General features: G+C 41.8%; 1 protein-coding gene across 2 annotated transcripts; it reads left to right on the top strand.

Moving 5' to 3' along the window:
* The first annotated feature begins 1415 nt into the window (after positions 1–1415).
* col26a1 (collagen, type XXVI, alpha 1) lies at positions 1416–26419 on the top strand. Of its 2 annotated transcripts, none has more exons than XM_030744682.1 (14): positions 1416–1866; positions 2037–2159; positions 2770–2873; positions 16133–16194; positions 16289–16403; positions 16972–17052; positions 17164–17337; positions 21286–21360; positions 21933–21985; positions 22074–22136; positions 22542–22577; positions 22657–22701; positions 22792–22876; positions 23848–26419. In XM_030744682.1, the coding sequence occupies exons 1-14, from the start codon at positions 1691–1693 to the stop codon at positions 23973–23975; spliced, it is 1320 nt and encodes a 439-aa protein (XP_030600542.1). In that variant the 5' UTR covers positions 1416–1690; the 3' UTR covers positions 23976–26419. The 2 variants fall into 2 exon arrangements, with proteins under 2 accessions (XP_030600542.1, XP_030600541.1); XM_030744681.1 differs by having other exon boundaries at positions 16966–17052.
* The last annotated feature ends 906 nt before the right edge of the window (positions 26420–27325 follow it).

Here is a 27325-nt window from a genome sequence, read left to right as displayed (position 1 = left end):
TCCCTGGAACTAAATGGAAGACCGTTTTCATGAAGAAAAGGCGAAAAAACCAAAACAAGAATATGTGGTAACCTAAAAGGTCAAAAGTAACTGAATAATAATCACGTATGTTCATCTGAAACAGTGAGATAATATGAAAACAAACATGTCATATTAACACTCAGTAAGCGGCTCCTTATAAAATAAAATTAAGCATAGTGTAAATACAGTGTAGTTCATCTTCTTTTGGCTGCTCCCTTTAGGGGTCGCCACAGTGCATCTTCGGCCTCTATCTCCCCCTCCAGCATCCTCCTCTGTCACACCAACCCTGTACATGTCCTCCTCCTCATGTGATTCAAGGACCTCCTCTGAGGTCTTTCTGCTTTCCTCCTACCTGGCAGCTTCACCTTCAACATCCTTTGTCAAATATATCCACTGTCCCTCCTCTGCACATGTCCATGTCCCTCTGATGCATGTCCATCCTGGTCACTCCCAATGAAAATCTGAGCATTTTCATCTTTGACACCTCCACCTCGGCCTCCTGTCTTTTTGTCAGTGCCACTGTCTCCAAACCATACATCATAGCAGGTCTCACTACCATCTTGCTGCTTACCTTCTGTCACAAATCACCCCTGGCACTCATCTCCACCCACTACATACCTACTAGTTTAATTACTTATATTGAGTTGTCTATATTTTACCTGCAAGTAAAGAAGTATAGCTGTGCAGCTTTTCTAAGTGCAGAATAAAGACTTGTGGCACTATTAATGTTCAAATCCCATCAAATCCCTAATTTAGTTATGTGATGATCATTGTTTCAGTTGTATTATGTATATATTTTGAATTTGGTGGCTGTAAAATGTGGTTTCCAGTGTGTCTATGGCCAAGAAGAGTGTAAAGATTTAGCTACCAACAGGCCCCTACAACTGAAACTCCTGTCACGATTAATGACTCTTCAGTGTTCATGTTTTAGATAGACGTGTTTCTCTTTGAAGGTGCAAAATGTGAAGACTACATGTATCCAGATAAAGGAAACTCCAATTTGGAGTTTCATTCACAATCCTCCCCATTACATAATGAAGTGCATCGGCTGTGGGTTACTGTCCATGGAGTCTTATTTAATCTCCAAAAGAAAAAGTAACCTTATTTGGTAAAGTGATGACAGTAAGCAAATATCATAATCATATCTGTTACCTCCATTCTATGTAGGCTGTAAGAGTTTAGATCTTGTGGTGTAGTCGACTACAATGTAGGGTATCAGGGTAGTAAATCCATAAGAAATGCGTTAACGCTCAGTAATCACTTGTGGCCATATCGTTCACATTATCTTATATGAAGACACAGAGCTCATGGTTTTTCAATCGGGACCAGATGCGCTTTTACGCACTCCGTCTCCAGCCCTCACACTAAGCGCGTTTTTTACGCACACTCGATATTTGACTCCTCGGTCCCCGGCACCATGTCAAACGTCAGAAACGCAAATTATTCTAAAGGAAGAGGTTGTGTGCCATTCATTTCGGGCTCTTAAGGGGGGCGCTTCTTTCTCGTCGGGAAGAAGAAATGACCAACTCTTTTATGGTTTCAGTGGGATTTTCTTAGCCTTTTCTTCCTCTATTCTGCTTCAGTAGAGCTTCGACCAAAGAGGGATTTATAACTTCGGGATTTACTTGAAAACCGTCCGCGGATAACTCTGTCAGGGATAAATCAGACAATGATGACTTTTTCGTTTCTCTGCGGGCTGTGCATATGGATAAGTTTAGTCTGTCCTTCGCGGGGAACGGGCTTTGTTTATCACTTCCCAGGCATCACTTTGCAGCGCCAGCGGATCAAATCGGAACAGAGCGGCGGTACGGGACCGCCGGGTTCTGGATCCCGAACCCAACTCAGGTGCGCACATACTGGAGGGGTTTCTAACACGCGCCAATCCAATTTCTTGTAAGTAAAACAAACAAAAGGAGGAAAAAACTGATCTAGTGTGTTATTATTTTAATCGCAAGGCTGCCGCTCCTCTTGCTTGGTATTAATCACGATAACATCTCTTTTATTCCGTCTTTCAGGAACTGGTGTCAGTATACTGTTTCCAAAACAGTGTCTTGTCAGGTGCACAATGGGACAGAAACCACAGTGCAGAGAGTGTTTCAGGGCTGCCGATGGCCCGGACCTTGTACCAAAGTCATCAGGTATACTTTGAGTCCAGTCAAGTCAACTTTTCATTTGTCTGTGATGCAGATGCAGCTTGCTTTTCACAGTAAGTCATGAACATGGGAGGTGCTGCATGATGGCAGGGGGAGATTTAGAAAATAAGTGGCTTTAGGCAAACGCAAGCATGGAGCCTCTGTTGTGAATTATTCACATCCCTTTCCTAATTGAAAATTTCTTGGCACTGCCAAAGAGGATCTTCAACAAAGTAATACTGTTGATGCAAAACAGTAGAAACCATCTGCTGAAAGTTAAAGTTCTGCATACATATTTATTTGAATAACTGAAGCACTATACACACATAAATGAAGCAAAGACATTTCATTTCAAAAGAGGTATTGAACCACTCTTAGAAGTACAAGGCTGCATAAAATGAAAAGGAAATTTTCTGTAATTGCAGCATTCCTGATTCAAAACTGGCCGAGGTTTTTGGTCCTTTGAATTATTGCTCCCCCTTCCTTTTTTCCTCATATGGGTTCCCACTCTACTGTCCACTGTACAAAAAAGCAAAGCATACTTCATATTGTATGTGTTTCTGCATGTAGCTGCATAACATGTCCTTAATGTCAGTGACTGTGTGCTCTGTTCCAGCTACAGGACTGTGATGAGACCGTCATTCAAGATTACCTACAAGCAAGTGACTGCACTGGAGTGGAGATGCTGCCCAGGATTTGTGGGAGAAGAATGTCGTGAAGGTGAGTTTCTTTCTTTCTTTTGCATGATGCAGTTTTCATGAGAACTGGATTTGAGGAACTGTAGAGTTTTAGCTGAGACTAATTTTCCCAGGGACTGAAACAAAGGCCATGTGTTTTGCCAGGACCCATCTGTGTCTTTTTAGCAGCACCATGCAGCTTTACCCACATCGGTTCTCTTTTTTTATGTTTGGTGGTGTAGTTGGGTAGGTTGCTAATCATGTGTGCCATATTGTGCAGCAGTCGGCATCTTGATACGATTGCAGAGTTGCTTTGAATTAAGACTGAAAGCCTGTGTTGGATTGCTTTGGGGAATTGGGACGGCAGGAAAACAACAGTTGAAAGGGATCCTGTGCTCTCTGGTTTTGTACCTTTTTTTTATAGCCATGCATTCAAGACGCTTCAGTGCCTGGAAGGAGGATTAGAATCACATTCTCTCTCCTTGTGTGTCTCTTCTCTCTCTCTAGTATGTGCACACACACACTGATGTTACTCTTTTAACTGTAGTCAGCAGCAGAGGCAGCTGTCTCCCTGAATATCCTCAGAGCTATTAAAGTCAGAAGAATGAATGAAAAAAGGTCAGAGGAATGTCCAGCAGAGCAGCTTGTAAAGTGGGTGTCTCAGTTACGGGCAGCACTGCTCCTGGATACCACAGACCGCAGACTCTGGGTCCAGTAAAGACCAAAAATTTCAATGAGAGGCAAGTCACCACAGTCAGCCTGAAGAAACAGAGCAGGAGTGTGGATGGAGGTCTGATGCAGGGCTGCCTTTCACATGATGTGTTTTAAAGAAAGTCTCTTGCTGCACTGGCTAAGATACAGCTATTTAAAATGCACATTATTTTAACCGTTTTCTATTAAAATTATTAAGTACACCCACCAGCTTGATAGATTTCGGGGGAGCTGGCACAGCCTGTCAAAATTAGTCCAAGATTAACAGTTACCTCAAAATGAGCACTGCTTATTGGTCATAATTACCCCACCTTCTTCCATTTTGCAGGATTATTCATTGTTACCCTTGGATGGGCAAGATTACCACAAAAACACATTTTCATACAAGTGGAATAAACACAGACATGATTAGAAATCTTTTGGAAAGGCTTTAAGATTAGCTGTATCCACCGAGCCTGCGATGCCAGAGATTATGGTTCACTTGAGACCAAAGTGGTTGCAGGAGTGTGAAGAAGTAATCGCGCTGTTTATTTAACGTTTGCTGAAATGTATTTGCCCTTTCTAATGGCTACAGAGCAGCGAGAAAATCACCTCCATATGGCGAGACATAGGGCCAGGTTTGACTCGGTGAGGAGACCTGAAAGACGGGCTGATGTCACTGGCAGTCTATTTGACACTGAGGAGTGGAGGGAGCGCTGGCGGGGGTCGGTGTGTGGGAGTCAGACTGCCTGAAAGAGAGGGAAAGAGAGAGAGAAGAGAGAGAGAAGAGAAGAGAAGAGAAGAGAAGAGAAGAGAGAGAAGAGAAGAGAAGAGAAGAGAAGAGAAGAGAAGAGAAGAGAAGAGAGAGAAGAGAAGAGAAGGAGTGTTTCTGTCCCACAATCCAGCTGCTGCAAGCTGCCCAGACAGCACCAGACCAGAGAGGCAATTCTGTGAGAAAGTGGCCGCACTGAGATTAAGGAGCATGACACTCCTCCACAAGGTCTTTGTAACATACGTGACTATGTTAGGATCAGGCTACAGCTCTGAAACATAGACTTCTCCTCATATAGCTTTACACCCACCTTACGTTAGGAAACATAGCTGCAAGGCAGCAGGGGAAAGGCCAAGAAGTTCAGCTTTGCACAGTCCGATGGCAGCTTGGCCTCGTCATGTTGAAAGCATGGCTGTGAGCAGTGACAGGAAATTCACATTTATGCTTTTTTGCAGTACTCCTTAGATGTCAAAAATGCATTTTTTTTTGGACATCTCCAGGAAGAAGCTATGAGTCCAAAAGCCAAGTTTTGTGTCAGGACACAAAACAGCTGCTAATATCTGTAACAAACAAATGGTTTTGGAAATTTAAGTAACCCGTCTTGCTTTTGTGGGGTTTAGTCTCATGATGAGCCAATTTTGGTGACGACTGACAAAAAAATATGTGGCCTGTGAAAACCTTATGATAAGATATGGAGATTTTGGTGGACATAACCACTCAACATGTCTCAATGTGTCACCAGAAACAGGATTTTGTTTTTGGTTAAGGCAAAAATATCTGGAGTTAACTGGGAAAATGGCATTTTGACCCCAAATGATCAAATAATGCAAAAATTAAATGCTTCCTCAAAACTAGAAGGGCACTCAGTAGACCACGCACCTCACCCATCCCAAATTTTCTATGTGCCGATATTAGCTGCAATGGATACCACCCAATGTTGTCATACTCCATGAGGTTTAGCTATATTTTGGTGTTAGCTGCATGTCACTGGCTTTATTTCTTACTCTACAGGAGTGAGTAATTTTTTTTGACCCTATGATTTTCAGAGAAGAGACATCCCTTGAGTTAGGTAGCTGTTTAATGGTTGCATGACACATATGTCAGTGTTAAGTGGCTTAATAAACAAAACAAACCCAAAGTCCAAAGAAAAAACTTTGAAAGACCCCCAGAAAGCCTGCAGAACTACTGCTCAAGACTACTTTTAAAAAATTACAAGAAAGTCCAACTCCCTGGAAGCAAAATACAAAGAAATGAGGGGTGGCTCAAGACTTTTGCACAGTACTGTAGACCTCTAAATTCAACCCTTTGGTGGTGCTAGAGTGTTTGAGACACAGACACAAAACCTGCTGTGATGGATTTGGGGATTGTCCCCAATCAGTTTTTTTTCCAATCTACACTTAAGATGTCAGTAAGATGCTGGAGAACAGCTAGAAAGGATATGGGTGTCTTTGCTTTGCATTTATGGTTATTTTTCATAATATTTGCACTGCAGAACATCTTAAAATGATAGAACAAACTCATTCAAGAGTTTCTAATGGCTGAAGGTCTAAAAATAAATCATGCATCATGTTTAAGAACTACTAACATGAAAAGTAGTTATAGTGTGTTACATAAGTTATGGCCTTTTTTTTTTTTGTTGTTGTTTTGGCATCAAACAAACAAGATCTAACAAGACTTAGAGGATCAGGTATGCAGATTCAGCAGATGGGTTAGCTATTTATCACTGCTTCCAGTCTTTATGTTAAGGTAGGTTAATCACCACATAAGATATGGTATCAATCTACTCATGTTACTGTTGGCTAAAAGACACATTTTCCAAAATATCCCTGTATTTCTTAAGTGCAGACCATTGTGGCTGATGATAGGAGTCTGAGTGTGTGTTTGTGCACTCATCTCTGAGTCTTTAAGTCACTCGTGCGACACTGAACATGAACCCTGTGAGGCAGAAAACTGCTGCCAGGGCACCGAGCCAGCTGTTTTATCGAGAGGAGAGAGGACAGCCTTAACCAATGAACATGACATCACCTCTGGTTTTAGTTTGATGGGGTTCTGGCTCCACTACAAAGGCACCCAAGGCCCTCGGAGATGTGGAGACAGAGGACATAAAGAAGGGGAGAGTCAAATTAAGTCAGCCTAAAATGAGGAAATGCTTTCTAGTTTCCATTTCCTAAATCCTGAATCATTTTCTGCATGAATTTGATGTCTTATGCTCTTGTTACCATTATTCTTTCTCAAATAATCTCAGTCATTCATGAAGGTGACTGGGAGCACATGCCTGCTGCAAGCTGAGCTGTTTTATGCATGATCATGTACTATTTAAGGATATAATCATTCATTCCCAGACATCAGGCCAAATGGATGCTTCAGAGTCGGTTGCATGCTTACTTGATGGACAGAAAAAATAATCAGTTTGACAATTTATTACTTATTAAAGGAAAATTTCAAGCTAAGTAAGTGCTGAGCACTGCAAACTTTCACCTCTTGTTTGGGAATTTTGCCACTTGCAGCTTTAACTACTGGCTAATGTTACTACGCCTGTTAACACTTAATCAGGGAAATTATTTAGCCCTTAGATCTGCACAAATCTGATAGCAGTTATTACCTCATTAACCGGTCTGAGCTGGTTAATGAGTGAGGCATTAAACATATTATTATTTCTGCTTCAACATGCTTTTGTATATGTTCCTCTGTGACAATCTCACAACACTGAAAAATCCTGAAGCTTGCAGCCAAACTCTAAGGCCAAGCTGGTCTCAAAGTCTGGATTTTTGTGTGTTTGCTAATGGAAAATGGGTGTTTTCTCGCCGCGTTGACACCCTGACCCGTCAATATTTTTGACAGTCTGGTTTTTGCTGGCTGTGTACAGTGCATCTCAAGATTTACACACTGCTTTCAGCAGAGTTGTGCTTACGCATGACGGTATGGAACACATTTGGGAGAAATGTGTTCGTAATTTCCTTGCCCCCCTCCCCTCCACTCTGTCGCAGCAGCACCCCGGCACCTATCTGCACACATGATCATATTAACTGCAGGGATTCGGGGTTTCCTCTGTGTACGGGGGAAACATAATCCTAAAGAAATTAGTGACAGGCTCTCTGCTGATGAGAGCTGTGACCTCTGATCTTGTGCAAAAGCTCAGGAAAAAAAGAAGCTGGGTGTTCTTGCACTCTTTTGAAGCAAAGTTAACAATGAATTTCTTTAAAGTGGTGAAAAGGTCTCTGAAAGCTCAGGATGTCAAATGTGTTTATTTGTTAGCGCTGCAGCTATAATGCTGCTAAAGTCACTGTTTCCCCTTTGCAGCTGGATCAGGAGGAAGTAAGGGAAGTGTGTTAAAATGCTTTGTTGAAGGCATTATCTTGAACACCAGGGATATCATATTTCATTCAGAAATAGCTTTGAATTTTTCCATTTTATCATCTGTTGTCATCCCCATACAGGCCTTTGCTCCTTTGCCCTCTCTTTTTCTTGCCACTGCTGGGCTCTTTATCTTTTTAGTCCTTACTGCTTTCCACTTATCTGACTTCCTATGTCCTTTAGATCTCCTGCTTTCCTCTCCTTGGAGTAAAGTGATAAAACAGAACCATATCCCACATGTGCTCCTCTAGACTGCAGCCTATGCAGAGTGAGGACTTGACTGATGTCTCTGTTACATTTCAGGTTGCACTGAAATATAGGTCAGAGGGTGCCCTTTGACTTGCTGGGAGCTATGGGATGGCTTCGCTGTTCCTGCTCCTGGTCTGATCTGCCTGATGGATGATGTTCTGTTCATGGTCCTTCTGCGGTTTCTCATCTCTTTCCTCTCCTTATCAGTGGCTCTTCCTGCCTTTCAGTGATATCGTAACATATGTTCCTCTATCTGTCTGCAGCTCCACACATCTGTTTATTGAGAGCTGTGCAGGTAAAGTTCCCAAGCTCCTAAAAGGGCTCCTTTAAAAGTTTCCACAGTCATGGTTTCCAAATCAGTCCCTATGATTTGGTGTAAACTACAGGTTTGTTTTTGTACTTTTTTGTTTTGTGGTTTAATTATGAGCAAACGCTGTATTTATGTAATCATTTGGTCCCTAGTCAGTCACAAAAATATTTTAAAAATGGTTTGTTATATTCTGTTTATCAGAAATCAAAAGAGTTTTCAGTGAAAAGCTGAGAGAGAGGGCGGGGATACACTCCTGTTAAAATTTGAGGGCTCATGTTTTCGCATGGTCTACTTAAAAAGGTATTGTAACACATTGAATCTAGGTGTGACCAGCTGTAGGCCAAAGGTGACATTAAAGGAGAATCTTAAAATATTAGTCAAAATAATAAAATCGAAAGAGAAACATCCCGATTACAATATTTAATGCATAAAAGTTAAAGGGAAAACAGTCCAGTGTCCAGGGCCTGCACTCCCACAGGTCAGACAACTTTCACAGGGGTCAGCTGTTAGCTCTGTAAAAAGCTGACCGACAATCACCACAGCCTCAGCAAGCCAACTCTGCCTTCAGGCTGCAGCATGTAGTAGGCTGTGGCCTGCAAAGAGAAACCACAAAATGTGACAGCAGTGTTTGCAGTCTAAGTGGACTGGAGCAGAAGCACAATGAAATACACCTGCCTTCAATTAACCCAACCCAAACACAGCTATTGACTCACAGCGACTGTGAAACATAAAGACACACACACACACACACCACCTCTCCCAAATCTGTGCCAACAGCCCACAGCAAATATGGAGGAGAGTTAGCGTGCAGATGATACCAGTCTGCCCTGTTACAGCGTCTCTATGGTTTCACATGAACAGCGATAGAAACAGTTCAGTGTAGACCCACTGATGAATTTTCATGAATGAAGAGAGCGATCAGTTGAACTGAATTGTACGTGAGTACAAAAAGATTCAGTGTGCAGCTCCATATCTGATTGCCCTGTAAAAATAATAATAAAAAAATATGACAAAAACACAACAACATGCAATATATACATATAAAAACATAAATGCATGGTTCTTAAATGGCTTGGGTTACTGCTGTAGTGCAAAGCTTGCAGTGAAGTAGGTCTTTGTTTACCACATTTGACTGGATTGTTTTAGGATGTAAGCATCTGTCAGTCACATCAGTGCAGCTGAGGCTGATGAGCTGTCATTATTTTTGTAGGCTTTTGTTTTATTAACCAAATTATTGAACATAATGATGGCTGTAAAAGAAAAGTCTTTAGAAAGGTGTTACAGTTCATCCTAAGAGGGACATAAATGTCTCTGTGAAATATCACGATGAGACATTTCAGGCCAAACAGGAATGACCTCCCTGAGGAAGTCATTAGAATACATTTGCAGCAGATTTCATCAAATGCCTGTACAACAGTGAACATCATTTCTGTCACACATTTCCATTTTTACTGTGATAGACTAGCAACCTGTCCAGAGTGTAATCCCCCACCCCACCCCACCCCCCTGTGACCCTGAATTGGATGAGTGGAAGAAAATGGATTGATGGAGTTCCATTTTTATCTCACAGTTCCATCCATCTTGCAGTGTTTCTGACATAACCTGCAAGGAACTTTCTTTCTCTTTCTCTGTTTCCACCCTTTTCTCTCCCTCTCCTGTTCATCAAATCCTAAAGAAAAAAACATTTGAACCTCAGAAATGTTCCACTCGTTTTAACTGATTACCCTGCGATCATTTCTCTGCACAGCATCATCTCATAGCATGACGATGACTTTATGTCTGTGCACCAGCAGGCTCATCCATCGCTAACATTTCAGTGGCTGTGCAGCAGTGTGCTGGGTTCTGGCTGACAAGTTGGGTGATGCAGCACGATGATGTGATGAGGGGATCCGTCCTGACAGCGTGAGGGAATAACAGAAAACATGGGTTGTTTTCTCCATTTTGAAGAGGTTCCTTTGGCTGACTGTGCCTGCTGAGTAGTAGCATTTTGTAAGGAAGGATGTCAGATTAATACCAGCGCATCATTGTGGTTTTAAAGTCCATTATTTAGCCATTACTCCCATCTCCTTCTACACGAAATAATGAGACCGCGCATCAAACGCCAAGTATCTCTACTCCCATAGTTTTTACAGTTTATAGTAATGGTGTCTGGCCTGTCAGCTGGCATCACAGTGAAAAATGCTAAATGGTCCCACTGTGGACTGCGAGGCATCTAGGTTTTCCAGAAAGCCCCATTCACCATCCTCCACCAGTCACCGCAGTCAAAGTGGGTGTGTGATTTAGTGAGTGAGAGTTTGCGGCTGGACAAGTGTGTGCCTTTGCCTCTGTGTGTGTGTGTGTGTGTGTCTGTGTGTGTGTGTGTGTGGGAGAGTGTGTGTTCTGTGCCAGCTGCTCTTCATGCCAGCAATAGCTGACCACTTGCTGGCTGGGCCCGACACACAACAGGCTTCTGGGACACAGCCAAGTCTCAGAGGCTGTCTGTGGTCTACACACACACACACACACACACACACACACACACACACACACACACACACACACACACACACACACACACACAGTCTGTTTATCTTGGTGATGAGAGTCTGATGATGGTCCAAGAAGATGTTTCAGTGCATCCCCACTCTGCACTCCTCACACATACAGACAGAACTAGTATTTAGTGGCAGTGAAAATGACCGTCGCCAGCTGTGTGCGTCATGGTTTGTTTTGTGGTTGAGGTTGACTCTGTGGGTGTTAGTCCAAAAAAAAAAAAAAAAAACAAATGCAAAAAGGAGATTTTCTTTGATCTATATCCATGTCTAATGTAGGAAATGTAGCTGTCTCACACATGCTATGCCCGCAGTCTGACATGCACTCTTTCCAAAATATCCTTCGCTGTCTTGTACCACAGATCAAACAATGGGGATGATTCATTAAATGAGTTGTAGGTTTTGGAGATGAAAAATGGCCCTTGTTTTCATTCTTCTGATATGTAAATAAAGGTTTATCTCCCAAGAGTTTATGATCTTATTTACACTTGGAGCTCGTCATGGGGGGGAGTTTGATCTGAGCAGCCTGCTCGTCTCTCACTTTTCAGTGCCAGAGTTAACAGCTGATCTTATCACATAAGACCAATGCCAGATTGGCTTCCATGCAATCCATTTTCATGCTGTATATTTATTACTTGCAGCTCATGTCATTCTTGTTATTTTTTATATGTTTTTATATCTATCTGAAATGATTTAACTTATGTTGCACCATACCTCTAAAAAAAAAAATTAAAAAAAGGAAAAACATGGTCTTTCAATTCCGTAATGAATTTCCAGTAATATCAGATAAGATGTAACATCTGAATCCTTGGAAAAACTGCTAAACCTCTCAAGCGCTCTCTTGTATTGGGTACAGGAAAATTTCCTATTTTCTCAGTTTGTTTTTTCTCCTCACAAAAGACAACATGATCATGAATCTTTCCCACGAGCCGAGCGCAGTCCAAGAAAAATAACCCTGTCTTGTGTTGCCATGGTGTAATTATGGATCCAAACAGACTCTATAGCTGCGGTCCCGTTCTAAACATCAGCTCGAGCACAGAGGAAGTTTGGTTTCCTGAAACCAACATAATTAAAATCCAACTCTAGAAACAGAAATCCCGCCCGCCACCTTTCAAAAAAAAAAATTTTTTTTCTTCTTCTGGTTTACAATTATGGTAAATTGACTTAATTCCGGTGTTTCCTGTGGTGAGTTTTTATAGCATAATATGTGGCTGGTTTATTTTTGGCCCTAGATGGAAGTGAGATAAAGCCTGGACAAGTTAGCTCATTAGGACTGAAGAATGGAGCTAAAGAAGCCTTTTTTTTTTTGGGCCAGAGAGTGAAAAGGCCATTATGGGCGAGGCAGAGATGCTCATTTCTACACCAACTGACAGCACAACTGAGCAGCTATGAATGTCAGCCCAATTAGTTCTCAGAGGCTTGATACAACGTTGAGCAAAAGTGGGTAATCAAATCTACACTCACTGGCAACTTTATTAGATACCATGCTAGTCCCTGGTTGGGCTCCCCTTTGTCTACAGAGCTTCCTTAATTCTTCGTGGCATAGATTCAACAAACTGCTGGAAACATTCATCAGAGGTTTTGGTCTATATTGACATGATGACATCACATAAATGCCACAGATTTATCGGCTGCGCATCCATGAAGAGAATCTCCTGTTCCACTGCATCCCAGCGTTGCTTTATTAGCTTGAGATCTGCTTTCTGTGGCGATCAGAGACCATAAAAAGTCAGCAACCTCAAGCAACTATGGGCAAAAACCCCACTGGCGAGAAAAGGGCGAGTCCCAAGATAAACTTTTCTTAACTTCAAGGCGAGCGATTGATGCGATGACCAATGAGAATGCAGATACTGGTGATTGACATATGACCTGGTAGCTGCGTCCACACTGGACGTAATTCACTTGTGAGCATCACCTTGAAGCTGGCACGTTCCAGGCTGTGGTTGCCTAGGTAACTCCCTAATGTATTTACTTACAGGTTGATTGACCTGTTAGTCAATCAACCTATTTGTTGGTTTACAAAGTGAGTCTGTTTGCAATTGGATCCTTTGTGCCTGATTGGCTCATTCATTAATCCTTCCAGGCTTCTGGATGACATGAAATAATCTGTAACTGCTGTTGTTGACAAATTTCACTCAGAACTACAACTGTCAGTTTTGCTGTGACACTAAAGCAAAACTTGAAAGATCGCTATCTGGAAAATGTGAATTTTATACACATTTCTGTGCCAGTCTGTCATGTAGCTTTTTGAGACACTTAAATCTGAACCTTCCTGTTGCCAGACAGAGAAGAGCTCCAGTTTGGCTAAAAACTAAATGTCAGCACATCATCACCGACTAGCTCCTGGAATGCATCACAGACCAATGTGCTGTATAATTGAGAAAGAGTGTCAGAGGGTGGAGACTTCCTCTGGGCTGATGATGAGTAACTATGGGGGGAAATTAAGGCATATCATCTCATCAGTCCTCATATTGTGGAGCCCATGATTGCCCACAGTCTTGCTATTGTGCTCCTCTTTCATGTCCTTAGACTCTCTGAAGAAACCTCAGTGCTTTCAGTCACAACAAACAGCTCATGTGGGGTCAGCGGTTGAGTAGCTTTCAGTATTTTGGTTGATGCATTTTGAGGAATGTGTTTTGGGTTTAACTGTTGATTGTTGTTCTGTCTGTGGCTGCACTCCAGGGGCAAAACTCAAGATGTTGAAATGAAGCATTAAGAAACCACACCCACACAGTTTGACACAGCACTGGACTGGGTTTACACAACTGTGCACTCACAGACATGCTACAGACACCCACCCTGTCCTATTTCAGTAAAGCAGAAACCTCGGCGGCTACCATTAGTACTCCGTGTGCTACGGTTGTAGATTATGGTTCAGGCAGACCAGAGCTTGTTTGGGTCATTTTTGTTGTTGCGTTGGCTATTTATGAGCACCAGTTGTTCCTCGTTCTAGGTATCCCTGCTATGACCACAATGTGGGTAGCTCCCATCTGCGGGACTGACAGCTGACATTCCAAACTTCTTATGAGCCGTGGGCTAGAGGAAGGCTTGGATTTAGAACAAATACCGGGCTTTTCTTTGAAGCTGTGTTGTGCTGCTTTTTGGATTACAGCTCGTGTAGAGGACCCAAAATTGCCACACACCCAGAAAATATAGGCATAGGTATAGGTATGTCTATTTGTGGTTTAGTGGTGGTTAAAATGGTGCAAGCTGTGAGCGATGAGAGGACCAAAAGGTTCCAAACCAGTCTGCAGGTAACAAAAAACCTTGTGCCAGACAAATATTCCAATAAAGCAAATGCATATAAATATTTTGCAGGTTCAGATGGCAAAAAGTAATTTAAGACTCCTGAGCAAAATTATCTAAACTGCCTTTTTATTTTCAAATATTGAGCAGCATTTTTATTTTTTCTGTTGTCAACAAATGACATGTAAAAAATGGCTTTTTGTTGTTCCCGCTCGGACACTCAATCACAGACTATTGTTTCCTCCATACATTTTCTTCCACTTATCCAATTCAGGGTCACCGGGGGGCCAGAGCCTATCCCAGCTGTCATAGGGCGAGAGGCGGGATAAACCCTTGAGAGGTTACCAATCTGTCACATAGAGACAGACAGCCATTCATTCTCTCAGTCACACCTATGGTCATTTTCAAATCACCAATTAGCCTAACCCCATGCATGTTTTTGGACTGTGGTAGGAAGTACCTACAGAGGGCTCACACAGACGGGGCACTCGGGTGGCTCAGGGGTGGAGCAGGTGACCGCATGCATATGCCACCTTGCGGTGCGGGTGGCGCGAGTTCGAGTCCCGGCTTGTCACTGATTTGCCCGTGTGTCTTTCCCCAATTTCCTGTCTCTCTGTACTGTCAATAAAGCTGCTGTGGCAAAAAATAAATAAAATTAGAGAACTCACGCAGATATGAGGAGAATGTGCAAAATCCACACAGAGAGGGGAATTTGAACCAGGACCTTCCTGCTGTGAGGTGACAGCACAACCACTATTGTTTCCTACTTTAGGCAAAGCTTTAAAACTGTTGTAATACATTTATTACATTAATAGTGGCTGGAATGAGTCACTTGTATTGTTAAATCTGCTGATTATTATCAAGGCTCCTGATGGAAGGGGGCCAACAGGTCCAATACTTTCTAAGTTTTGAACCACAGCGTGGGCATTTTAATCATTTCTGTCCACTCTGAGACATTAGACAAAATAACACAGACAAACATCTTTAAATTACTATCCACCCACTCAGTAACCAACGTGAGTGACATCTCACAGTGTAAATCATGAAATGAAATGGGTATTTGTGCTGGTGGCTCAGATGCTAAGAAGTGTTTTTGAGTCTTTAAGTCACCAGTTTGTCAGCCGTCTCACAGTAAAAGTGATGAAGTTCATTGGTGAAATACTCAACCCCCTTTCTGAAATGACTCTGGAGTCTTTGCTCTTTAGCACCAAACAGCAGCCACACTCAGTTAGGGGCGACAGCTGCTGAACACAATGCAGCATTTAGCAGCTAAAGAGCCAGATCTTTTTGTGAAGAGGTGGTGGAGACCAAAATCAGAGCTAAGCAGAGAGTGAACATTAAACTTGGATTCACCAGGTGGGTACAAACACAGCAAATGACTGATGTTTCTGTGGTAGAGCATCTTCACCCTATTAATTTAAAAGCTGACAGTTTGCTCACACGATCTTGTTGTTTCTCTCCAGTGGCTCCTAGTTACCATCTGTTCAGCTTCAGGTGAAGTCCTAAAACAGCTGAACACTGTAACACCTTATGGCAAAGACTGCTGGAAGAGGAGTAATATAACATGCAGTGTTAGTGTGAATATTTAGAGCAGGAGAACTGTGTACTTAAAATAAACTGAGTGGGTGACACTGCCTTGGTTTCTGGATAACACTGCAGCTCAGTGGCGGGGTGAATCTGATTTGTTCCTCGCTAGTTGTTGATTTTGGCTGCGGTTGAGTGTGTTTAGCTTTTCGTGGGATAAGAAAACATAAATTAAACAGAATATGTTTTCATGTGCTACTTTAAAAGGTTTGGATATCTCGAGGAAGATGTGACTGTGGGCAGACAGACAGAAGCACACAGAGCTGAGATGCAAGCGAGAATTTCATGAGAAGTCTGACAATATTTATCCTGTGAGCAAGTGACATGATTTAAGGAGGAATTCATAATAAATTCTCGGGTCTGGTTTGATGAGCATTGTTCTTGTGTATCTTGGCTTGACCTGCCCTGTGTGAGATGCTACCGACGGTGCCAGGATGAAAAAAAGAAACAGGAATGAAACAGACAAGGCAGAGAGGGAGAATAAGGAAAGACAGATGGAGAAGAAGGAGCGTGTGTGTGTGTGTGTGTCTGCTGTAATGTGGAAACGTGTCTTTTCTTTCTTACAGAGTGCATGAACTGCACCAGTTTCAATGACATGAACAGCAGAATAAACGCCATCGAAACAAAGGTAAAAAAAAAAAAAATCCATCCTGACAACAAAATGCTGCAAGCATTTGCATCTGTTTAACAGATGTCTCTAACATCTGCCTCTCTTGTTCCAGATCAAACTGTTAGAAGAGGGACGCTCAGTTCTGCCCACAGTCACAAGTTCGCCGGGCTCACCGGACAATGAGGTGGATACATCCCGACCCACTCCACCACCATACCCCCCACCAGGTGCCAACATACACAAGTGCATTTTCACTGTTCAGGGATCAATAAAGACAAATAGTTCACCACTAGTCTGGTTAAAGCTCCAGTAAAATTGAACAAAAACGTAGCGACTTGTATGCTTTCAGTGGTTAAATGATCAGTCGATTAATCCGTGAATTGGCCTTATAGTCAGTTTTGTTTTCAAGAAAAAAAAATTCTCAAGCAAACGAGAAACTGATTAATCAATTATGAAAATAATCAGAAAGTGGAACATTTACCTTAACGCAATCAGTGTTTTTTTCCATCATGTGTTGTGCATGTGGTCTGGTATGATCTGATTGTGTATGGTGTGGAGAGTAGTAAACACGCAACATGCTGTGATAAAATTTATACTTCTTGGCCAACACCCATCTGGCTGCAGTCAGAAGAGGAATTAGATGGAAGATGGAACGAATTATGGTGCTCACGTTTGTTGATAAGGGTTTTGTGCATTTTTCTTCATACTGTCAGAGATGTTCAGTTAATTCTAGTTTTCACTCTGATCCTGACTGTCTCTATCGCTTTCTCTTTTTTTTGTTCCCTGGAGCACCAGGAAACAGAGGGCCTCCAGGGCCAATGGGACCTGCAGGGCCTCCAGGTCCAGTAGGAAGACCAGGTGCTCCTGGACCTACTGGTAAAAAAATAAATAAATAAATAAAATCATCCAGCAGTCAGTTTTAAAGATGGTTTGAATAACTGTTGCTGGGGTTCTCATCTCAGATTTTTTTTTTTCCTCAATGCTCAGGACCAAAGGGGGAGAGAGGTCTACCAGGAGAGAGAGGTCTACCAGGAGAGATAGGTCTACCAGGAGAGACAGGTCAACCCGGCCCCCCAGGTCCACCAGGTCCTCCGGGTCTTCGAGACCCAAGTCCTTTTCCTGTCCGAATCCGGGGTGACATTTTTCATGTGGAACATCAAGGTAGGCGATTCCACCTCAAATGTGCTATTTCACAGTAACTTAGAGCTAAATTTTCCCAGATGGGTTTAAATTAGAGCATAATAGGAGTAGATCTTACCCATATGGATGAATTATGACCCGAGAACTATTGTAAAGCCATTCAAGCATTAAGTTTCTGGATGGTCTGAATTGATGTCATTACCTCAAGTCCATTTTTGCAGTTCATCCCGCACCGGGTCATGTGCTTCACACTCACATATCTCATGTTCTTGTCAGGCAGAACATGAGCCCTGGTCAAACTGGTTTCTCTGCATGGAAAATGCCTTAAAGGGGAAACAGGTGGAAGCACAGAGGCCTATTAGAAAAAGACCCAAACTTGAAACGGAGAGAGTATTGTTTCTTTTCCCAAGCAGAGCTGGCATAGATTTAGTTTAATTGCTTCCGGGTGTGTTTGCTGCTGCGGAGCCACTGTTTACTGCAACCTCATTTAACACCACTACCAACAATCAAGCCAGATAGAGTTCACCAAAATCACAAGATTAGGTTTGGGATGATTATAAAATACACTGACACATTTTTCATTCCTTGTATTCTGTTTAGTACAAATTCACTCCTTTTTCAACTCGCTGCACAGAGCAGCAAATACAAGGGTGAATTTTTTTGTGTTGAACATTAACATGAAAACACTGCTTTCTCATTATTTACAATATTTAAATGTTAATATCTTTTACAAATTAAGCAATGAAATAACAATATGTATATGCAAAAGTTACACCTCTCCTGCTGAGTGCTTCGATTTGACCACAGGGAGGCAGTAGGAGCCCGTGGTATAATCATTACCTCATGAGGACTGCTGGCTCTGATTAGGCTTTTGGCTGCGTCTGCCTTTCTGAGCCCGGGACTGTGTCTGCGGGTCTGGAACTATGTAGATTTGGGTCTGTGGGACCATGTAAGCTGAGGGGGGCCAACTGGCTGTAAATCAGACCTAATTTGTTAGCTGTCAGCACAACAGTCTGTGTTTTGGGGGAACTGGCCACGGCCCCGAGCCAAAAGCTGGGCTGGCTTTGAACAAGGGAGGAGATAGTCTGCCACTCATGTGGAGTTTCTTAGGGAGGCAGCCAGGCTCAAGGAGACTGTAGCATTAGAAAATTAGTTCCAGAGGGAAATCTGCTCCATCTAGACCCTTTCAGTGGACTGCAGCCATAATGTAACAGTGCTGTCTCAACACGGGGGAAGACTGCCGCTGAGCATATGTTGAAGTTGTGAGGAAGTGTGGCGTGGTTTCAAACAAAATTTATACTTACAAGTGTACTGTAAAAACTCCAACATGCTGAGAACAAGACATGATTTCCACCTCATTCATGTTTTCTGTGAAGACAGATCACGTCCAGGCATTTGTTACTCCGTTAAATGGGACCTCTTTGAGATCGACCAGATGTTCATGTCGATCGCTTTCTCACTGGATGTAGTCCAGCTGCTGACTGCTGGTGGAAACTCTGCAGTTTGACTAGAGACCCCCTGATGTTTTAACGCTTGTGTAGGTTTGATTTAAAGAGCCTGTCACATGACGTTTAGGCTTTTTGAGTCTCCAGCAGTATAACAACTGGGCGGTGTACTGTAAATGCAAATATTTTAAGACATGTTTAAAATATCCAAAATGCAGCAAACAAAACATGTAGGCAGATCCGGCATCATTAGGCTCTTTCTAAATCTGCAGGTATTTCTGTAGGTTTTTGGACAATGACACAATTGTTGTAGTTTTGCCTCTGTGCACCACAACAGCAGATTTCAAATCAAACAATCAAGAGGTGACTGAAGTGAAGACTTTCCACTTTAATTTGAGGGCTTTTACAAAAATATTGCATTAGCTGCTTATTTCAGAGGGTCAGAATTAACTGGACTAGTTAACATAATTTTATATAAGGATTGTTTGTAATACTTGGATAAAAATCCTTTGCAGCCAGTATCTGCCTGAACTCTAGAACCCATGGACATCACCGAACGCTGTTTCCTCCCATAAGTTGCTCTGCCAGGCCTTTACTGCTGCCACCTTCACCTCCACCATGTTTGACAGATGATGTGCTATGTTTCAGATCATGAGCTGTTTCTTTCATTCTCCATACTTTTCTTTTCCCATCATTCTGGTACAAGTTCATCTTGGCTTCATCTGTCCAAAGAATTTTTCCTAGAGCCATGCAGGCTCTTCCAGATGTTTTCTGGCAAAGTCTGATTTGGTCTTCCTGTTCTTGAGTGTAACCAGTGGTTTGCATCTTGTTGTAAACCCCCTGTGTTTCCATTCACAAAGGCGTCTCTTGATCATAGACTTCAACAATGATACATCTACCTCCTAGAGAGTGTTGCTGACTTGGTTAGATGCTGGGAAATTGTTTTCCTGAACCATGGAAACAATTCTGGCATCATGTGGTTTATTTGTCTTCTGTGCTCTTCCAGGTCGTTTGGTTTTGCTGAGCTGCCCCGTTCATTTCTTCTTTTAATGAATATACCAGATTGTTGATTTGGCTGCTCCAAAAGTTTGTGCTGTCTCTCTGATTGGTTTATTTTGATTTTTCAGACCGGTGATGGCCTCCTTCACTTGCATCCACATCCCTTCAGATCTCATATTGATAGCTTCAGTGAAATGCTACCAAAGTTCACCACTTGGAAACCACTCCAGATTTTTAATTTGCTTAATTTATCATGGAATAACAAGGGAAAAGGCCTCACTTGGCCATGAATCTGCATGTCAGCCAGTTGCACGATTACTTCTGAGTCTCTGAAAATGGGGGATTTTAATTGCAAAAAAAAAAGAAGGGCTGTAATTCCTAAACAATTAATGCAATACTTCTGTTAAACCCCTTAAATTAAAGCTGTCTGTACTCCAATCATATCTTGATTGTTTGATTTTAAATCCTCTATGGTTGTGTACAGAGGCAAAACTAAAAAAAAAGTGTCATTGCAAAAAAACTTAAGGACCTAACTGTATTTTTCTTGTCTCAAGTGTATCTGTAAATGGCTGGATTTGATTGGATTTGACTCCTCTGTGAGGAAACTGAGACTGCCCTTGACAAAAACGCATACTTATATCGAGTGTTCGGCATCTCGCTGCAGATAAATGCACTTCAGGTCAGTGCAGCCACAGACATGTGCTATTCACACAACACTATGTTGTGTATCCTTATTTTCTTCTGCGATCATTTATAATTTGATGCCAACATATTAGGTAAATCAAGCAAATGCTATTGTTGTCTTGGTTAATTTCTTTTGTCCACCCTATAATGGGTACGTCGGTCTCTGTAATGCAATAAAAACAAAGTAGAATCAGAATCTTTCTAAAATCTACTATTCGTGACAGTAGAGCAAGAACATTGTGTTAGACCCAGTTTGAGTCAAATGCACCTAACAAACAAAAGAAATTTGCTCCAGTGTAACAAGTGAACAAAGCCGTTCAACCCAAACAGCAGAGCCCTGCCACTGCTTTATAGCTGCCAATGTTTAATACCTGGGAATAAAGTCGCACTTGAATGAATGAAACCTACTTCATAACAATATTGCTGTCTTTGTAGCACTAACATCCAGTGTAAGAGTTTTGGCAACCAGCAACACTGGAGTCATGGAAACTTTGGCAATTTTTCCAAGCAACTGACTGGTTGGTGTGCTGCAGCCTGTGAGTCACTTTAGTAAATTATGCACAGTGTTGATTAATGACAGCATTTATATAAAAACAGTTAACAGTTAAGTAATCAGGAAATGGGTCACAATCCAGAAGAAATTTTAAAGGACTTCATTGACATTTCCACTTTGCTGCCAGTGTAAATATTTGCATAGGTGCATATTAGCAGATGATTTATTACAATAAAACACAGTCTAAATGATAAGCTGTGGTGGATTCACCTCTTGTTGTACCGCAGTTGTTTCTGATGCTCAATCAGATGAGATGTTTATTTTTTTTTTATCTTTTTTTCCTCCCAGAGGAGAACCCCATCCATGCCGTTCTCCAAGATCCACAGGTCATAGTTGGTCCTCCTGGTCCAGTCGGCCCTGCAGGTATGAATACAAGCTGTTTTCTGTCCTGGATCCCTCAGCACAAACACGTCACCCTGGCACCACTGTAGCCTGCCTGGTTGAGCAGGTGACCTATACACTGAATCCTTTCCTATCTGGTCTAATGGAGGACAAAAAAATAAAATGTTATCCAAAACTTAATAGCTTACATTTTCAGTACTTCTTTTACAGTGTATGCTGAGATCCTAAATGGGAACTGCATAAGAAGTTCAACGCTCCAGCTAAATCAATAAATGCCAGAAAATTATTAATATTTTTCACATTAATGTCAGCAGATGCCCCCAAAGTGACAACTGTTAGTCTGACAATCTGGATCCAATCACTGGATCCAAGCACGGATGACTTCCGCATGTCTTGTATTCAGGGGAAATTAAGAGAAACAAAAGCGCATAAGTGGTTAATTGTGTGTTTAAAATTCTGGCAAATCCCCTTTACAGGACAATATAATTTCTGAATTATAATGACTGAATCACATTTTAACAGTCAGGCCCCAGATTAAATTTTTGGCATTCATCAGCCTCACTGTGTGAATGTGTTTGTGAATAACTCTGTAGGTGCACCAGGAGAGAGGGGACCTGCAGGGATACCAGGCCTGCCGGGACAAAATGTGAGTGTCTATCGCTGAGACTGCTGCACAAAGTAAACATGTATGACTGGCATCACTAACACATGTTCTTCTGTTTGTCTGACACGAGGGCATGGAGGGCCTCCCAGGCAAGCCCGGCAAGCCCGGCCCTAAAGGAGATCCAGGGGTGCGGGTGAGGCTGCTTTAAAAAAATCATCCTCGTTATTGGATTATCGGGCTGGCTGAACATATTTGTTGCTGATGAGCTATCAAAATGCTTTTTGTTCTACAATTTGTAAGTGGCCTTCGCTGTCATGCAAACTTAAACACATTTAAGGTGAATGAGCTTTTCTTCAAAGACTCACTCCAAACCGTGACTAATCCTCCTCTCTCTCAGCCAAGGCCAGGCCTCTCTAATCAGGACAGCCGTGTCAAGTCCCCTCTGTAGTCAGCTCTCTAGTGGGCCTCTGTCTTTAAACCTGATCCCCATCCTTTACTAGCCCGAGTTAAGATTGGATATCAGATGAAAAGGCAGGTTGGTGAGGGGATAAAAATGTGGGAATCTTGAGTTATTTTTCCTCTGTTTTTCTTCTGCCAGGGATTCCCGGGGGCCACGGGTGAGCAGGGCCTACCTGTAAGTGCAAAGTTATTGTGTTACATGTTTTGTTACACACAAAACATGGAGATAACTTTGTATTAATCTGCATTCACAGGGAGCGCCCGGGCCAAAAGGAGAGCCTGGAGAAGGCTTGAACGAGGTAAGAAGCATCAGGTTTTTTTTTTTTTTTTACCTCTCCTCCTGAGCTCATTTGAAAAAAAAACTAAATAAACATGCCGGTGCTGTTCAGGGCGAAGCTGTGCAGCAGCTCAGGGAGGCCCTGAAGATCCTGGCCGAGAGGGTCCTGATCCTGGAGCACATGATTGGCATTCATGGTGAGGAAAAAAAACAGCCAGACAGGAGAATTATTACATTATAGGAACAAGTTGACGTTTTGTGGAAAAACACTTATTCATGTTCAGACAGGGAGTTAGATGAAAAGACTGATACCGCTCCCAGGTTTGCCCCTTACATTTAAAGCTGCACTCACCAGCTACAGTTAGCTCACGTTAGAATAAAGATTGGAACCAACAGCCTACAGTGTTAGAGAAAAAGCCCCCAATAACCACATGGTCACATATGAGCAAGCACTAGGCATCATGGAAACAAGGAAAAAAAAAAAAAACCCTTTTAACTGGAATAAACTTATAATAACCATAACCAGGCTCAGGGAGGGGCAGCTATCTGCTGTGACCAGCTGGAGGTGAGGGGAAAGAGAGAAAAAAGGGGAGATAGTGAGAAAGGTAAAAAAAAAGAGCAAAATCCAGAAAACTCATCAAATTTTACAAACAAGGGGAGATGTGTGCTTGACAGTTGGTATTACACAGTTGTCAAGCAACCTGTAGGTTACTGCTTCTACCAAGAAATAGTCCAAAACATGGATGCCATTTGCATTTCCTTGCTTGCAAAACAATTAGCTTTAAAAAGTGCTATTAGCTGTGTTTTTTTTCCTTTCTCCAAATCAGGCCCCACTGGCCTCACAGTGGGTGGTCACCGCTCTCTTGCTGCTGGAGCTCTCCCCCACCCCTCTTGGAGCTTATCATACAGTGATGGATGTTTATTCTTTCGTAACTCACTTATATTTTACTAAAGATATTTAGTTAGTGAAATAAAACCCTCATTTCTTTAATCTGGTGTCCCATTTGTATCACAACCTACATAAGAATGGTATCAGTCTTCTCATCTAATTGCTCCAGAGAGTAGTTAGATAAGAGATCTTAATATGTCAAACTATTCCTGTAAAACTGTGTTTAAAGAGGAACATTTTCTAGCTGACAGTTTTTTTTATCTGTATTGTTTTACACAGAAACCTCTGAGGGATCTGGATTTGGCAGCATTTCAGACCTGCTGTCTTTCACGGCCCTCAAGACCAAGCGCCTTCAGCCTGTTCAAACTGCAGCACTGCACGAGAGACAAAGACGAGTTGCCCTTTAATCGTATCGCCTGATTTAGCTACTTTGTTAGTATTTGTGGAGGATGTTGCAACTTTTGCATAACTGGACACATTTTTTTTCTCCTACCTTTATTTTGTTAATGTATTTTTGTTTAATGGCCTTCTTTGACACAAAAAGTACTGTTGTAAAAATGAGGTTCTATACAGACGTGAAATGTTGAGCATTTCTTCCATATAAAAGGCTTTTTTTTCTCAAGCCTTTTTCACGCTGTTGCTGCATGATCATAGTCTGCATAACCTCAGCAGAAGCACTTACATGTTGTTATACGATGAAATATCATCTCATAAAATATTATGAGGCTTTTGGCATCTTTCTTTCCTCAGATAAAAGACTGCCTAGTAAAGGCATCAATTCCCTTGGCTGAGGTTGCAAAGCTCAGAGCTGGACTGAAAATATACTATTAAGTGTCAAACATGTTCTTGGAATGACCTCGAGGTTCATCTTCTGTGCCTGTCCAACATATTTCTTACCCTCCTTTCTTTCGGTCTCTCCGCTGCTCTGCCTTGTTAATACTGAGGTAAGACATGACAAGCTGCCAAGAATATCTGCTTAAAATAATGCTAGGTGAAATGAGTAACATCTGGAGGGGTCACATCTGGAAAGCAAAAGGAAGAGATGCTGGAACCGGTGAATTTTAGCCTGGAAACAACAACCTCTGCCTGGCCTCAGTGCTCCTTCATGCAAATGCTGACAGGGGACTATACTTGTCGGGATTGCACTGACTTCTCCGTAAACTGCCTTTGAGATTTCTTTCTAAACTGATATGATTATTGTATAACAAGTCTCCGAGAGACCCAGATGTTGGTTTCTGAATAAAACTCCTGCCTTGTCTGGTATTTGCTTTCTAGATTACGAGCTCCTTATGTGAGAGGCATTTTTGGAAATATGCCTATGCACTTTCATGCCAAGAACTAGAGTCATAATCAATACCCCTCTCATTTCTGTAGGTAAATATTAAACAGCTTTACCAAGGTTGAAAAAAATAGCACAGCTGGGGATAACGGTGCTGTACTCACAATGTGTCATTTATTTAGTTTACCTCAGGTTGAGATTTTAGGAATTTCTGACAGCCGCAATTATTTTCCATCTAGTAAGGAACAAGCTGCTGCTCTGTCATCTGCTGACATCTTAATAAAATCTTTCTATTAACACCAGTGAATTAACTTTTTGTAAAGTCTATAGTTTCACTTGTGAGCAGGCTGTGAAAAACATGTAACACAACAAAAGGGTCTAACAACCCTCAGTTTTTCCTGTTCTTCTGAATATATCTTCTTCATAAGGGCTTTTTTAATCACAACATTGCATTTTTACACTTTGGTTTCCTACAGATTAAACACAATATAACATGTTAATATTAATGTTTATATAACATGTAAATTTCAGGTGCTGCTTGGTGGATTTGCTCATAGTTTTTGTGCTAAACAAACTGTTTCTTAGTGTAGCTTTATTAAAGAAGAAGGATGGGGCTTCAGTGCTCACAGACACAGCTGTGTACCTGAGGTAATTATACAGGTAAATTATACAGATCCAAGAGTAGGACCTTTGACATCATGCAGATCCAAGAGTATAAAAAAACTGGTCTGAAAATGAGTTTTCAGTGTAGTCTGAAACCTATGCTCTGGCTCAGGGATTACTTGTACATACATTGACCTCATTATTTGAAACTTTAATATGATTTTAAATGAGCACCCACTATTCTAACATTATTGTAACAAGACTATATATGTATGATACAAAAGGAAAAACATCAAAGGTCCAGTTAAAGTTAAGCTACAACTTCCAGTGCTGATAAATAAAAACAATATGGAAGTGCTGATAGCAGCACAGTCCAATGGCCACTTGAGGCTGGATCCCAAAGTGAGTTAAGCCTGATTACAGTCACCTCATTGGTTGTCACATTAACTTGTCTGTCATTTTGGACAAATGACAATCATAGTGACAATGTAGGGTCAAGTAACAGTTGCTGAATGGTTGCTAAAGTCCTGACAGCCTAGAGACCAGTCAGTGACCCACCCTGTCAACCACCAGTCGCTAAGGAAAATTGTGTGTTCTCCAAGTAGTTGGCAGAAACTTCCTTGGTTGCCAGCGGCTTGGCTGTAGTTTGTGGTAGTGAACTTGTTAAAAATGCAACACAAACTGGGAAAGTAAAGTTAGACCTTTTTGAAAAGTGTTGGCTGCAGTGCTGAGGCATTACTTTTATTTTGAAGTTTTTCAAATTGTACTACCACTTGACTAGTAGCTAGTGATGGTTTGCAGCCAAGTTGGCATTTTCCTTTGTGACGGCGGTAATTTGCTAGCAACCAAAGCATCATAAAGCTACTGTGTATGTCTTTTATATATAGTCTATGCTATTATTGTTCAGACATGAGAACATGTTTCATCTCCTTGTATGACTTTTGGCAAGGAAGCAAATAACAACATCCAAGTTTTCATCTGGCTGTTAATCACAACAATAGACTGATCTGTTTCTCTTCAGTGTGATAAGTTATCATGTGTCTCAGAGTGTTGAGTCTGCCTTTTAAATACATCTGTTCTGTTGTGTTTGTGCATGTCTCGTTATCTTTTACACTAAATCATGTTCAGGTGTGCTTTGCTGTTTAATTTGCAAAACGCCGTACTCAGCAGAAATGTTTCTGTGTTGATTGCTGGAGTGAGATTAAAGTTGCAAACAACAAAGGGATTCATTTCATAGAATCACCACTTTATTGCACATAATTACATTCTCGCACCACCACTTCACAGCGTGGCCAGACAATTTACGAGCAGAAGCTTCACTGAAGCTCCTTCTCCTCATCTTCCTGTTCCCTTTATCCTTCTTTTCTTCTTCCTTTCACTCCTGCTCTTTGTCCTCTCTGTGGGTGATCACACAACACAAGGTCTTGTAGTTAAGGTAACCAGCGACATCCCCAGGGGAAGTTTATAGACATCTGAGTTTTCTTCTTCTTCTTTTTTTTATAGTTACTGTTTTGCCGACAGTTGCTGTCAGGTTTGCAGAGAAGGATCACGCACGCTCTCACATCTACAGACAAAAACAGAGCTGACTTTTGCCTTTCAATTAGCTCATCAGAACAGGGAGATAAGTGTGGTTATGTATCATTGTCATACTCCACTCTGGCCTCTTTATGCATCCTTTCATCTGTGCTATGCCTGCCTGTTTCTGTCTCTCTCTTCGTGTACCCCTCCTCCTCCTCTGTCTGTCTGTCTGTCTCTCTCCTCTTGTTTTTCCTGTCTACTGAACAGAGACGTGTTGATATGAGGGCCCGCTTGCACGGCCACAAGGGAACAAGTCTCTGGTGCTTTTGATCAGCTGCAAGATCAGACATGTCCACC

Source organism: Archocentrus centrarchus, chromosome 13 (assembly GCF_007364275.1).
Source record: "Archocentrus centrarchus isolate MPI-CPG fArcCen1 chromosome 13, fArcCen1, whole genome shotgun sequence".
Classification (NCBI taxonomy): Eukaryota; Metazoa; Chordata; class Actinopteri; order Cichliformes; family Cichlidae; genus Archocentrus; species Archocentrus centrarchus.
This window is presented reverse-complemented; position numbering and strand designations above follow the sequence as displayed.

What these genes read in the sequence shown, in the direction of transcription:
- col26a1 (XM_030744681.1), top strand. Translation starts at nt 1,691, where the DNA reads ATGATGACTTTTTCGTTTCTCTGCGGGCTGTGCATATGGATAAGTTTA. An exon ending in GGGAGAAGAATGTCGTGAAG is followed by an intron (nt 2,874 to 16,132) that starts GTGAGTTTCTTT and finishes TCTTTCTTACAG; the next exon opens with AGTGCATGAACTGCACCAGT. An exon ending in CTGGAGAAGGCTTGAACGAG is followed by an intron (nt 22,702 to 22,791) that starts GTAAGAAGCATC and finishes GGTGCTGTTCAG; the next exon opens with GGCGAAGCTGTGCAGCAGCT.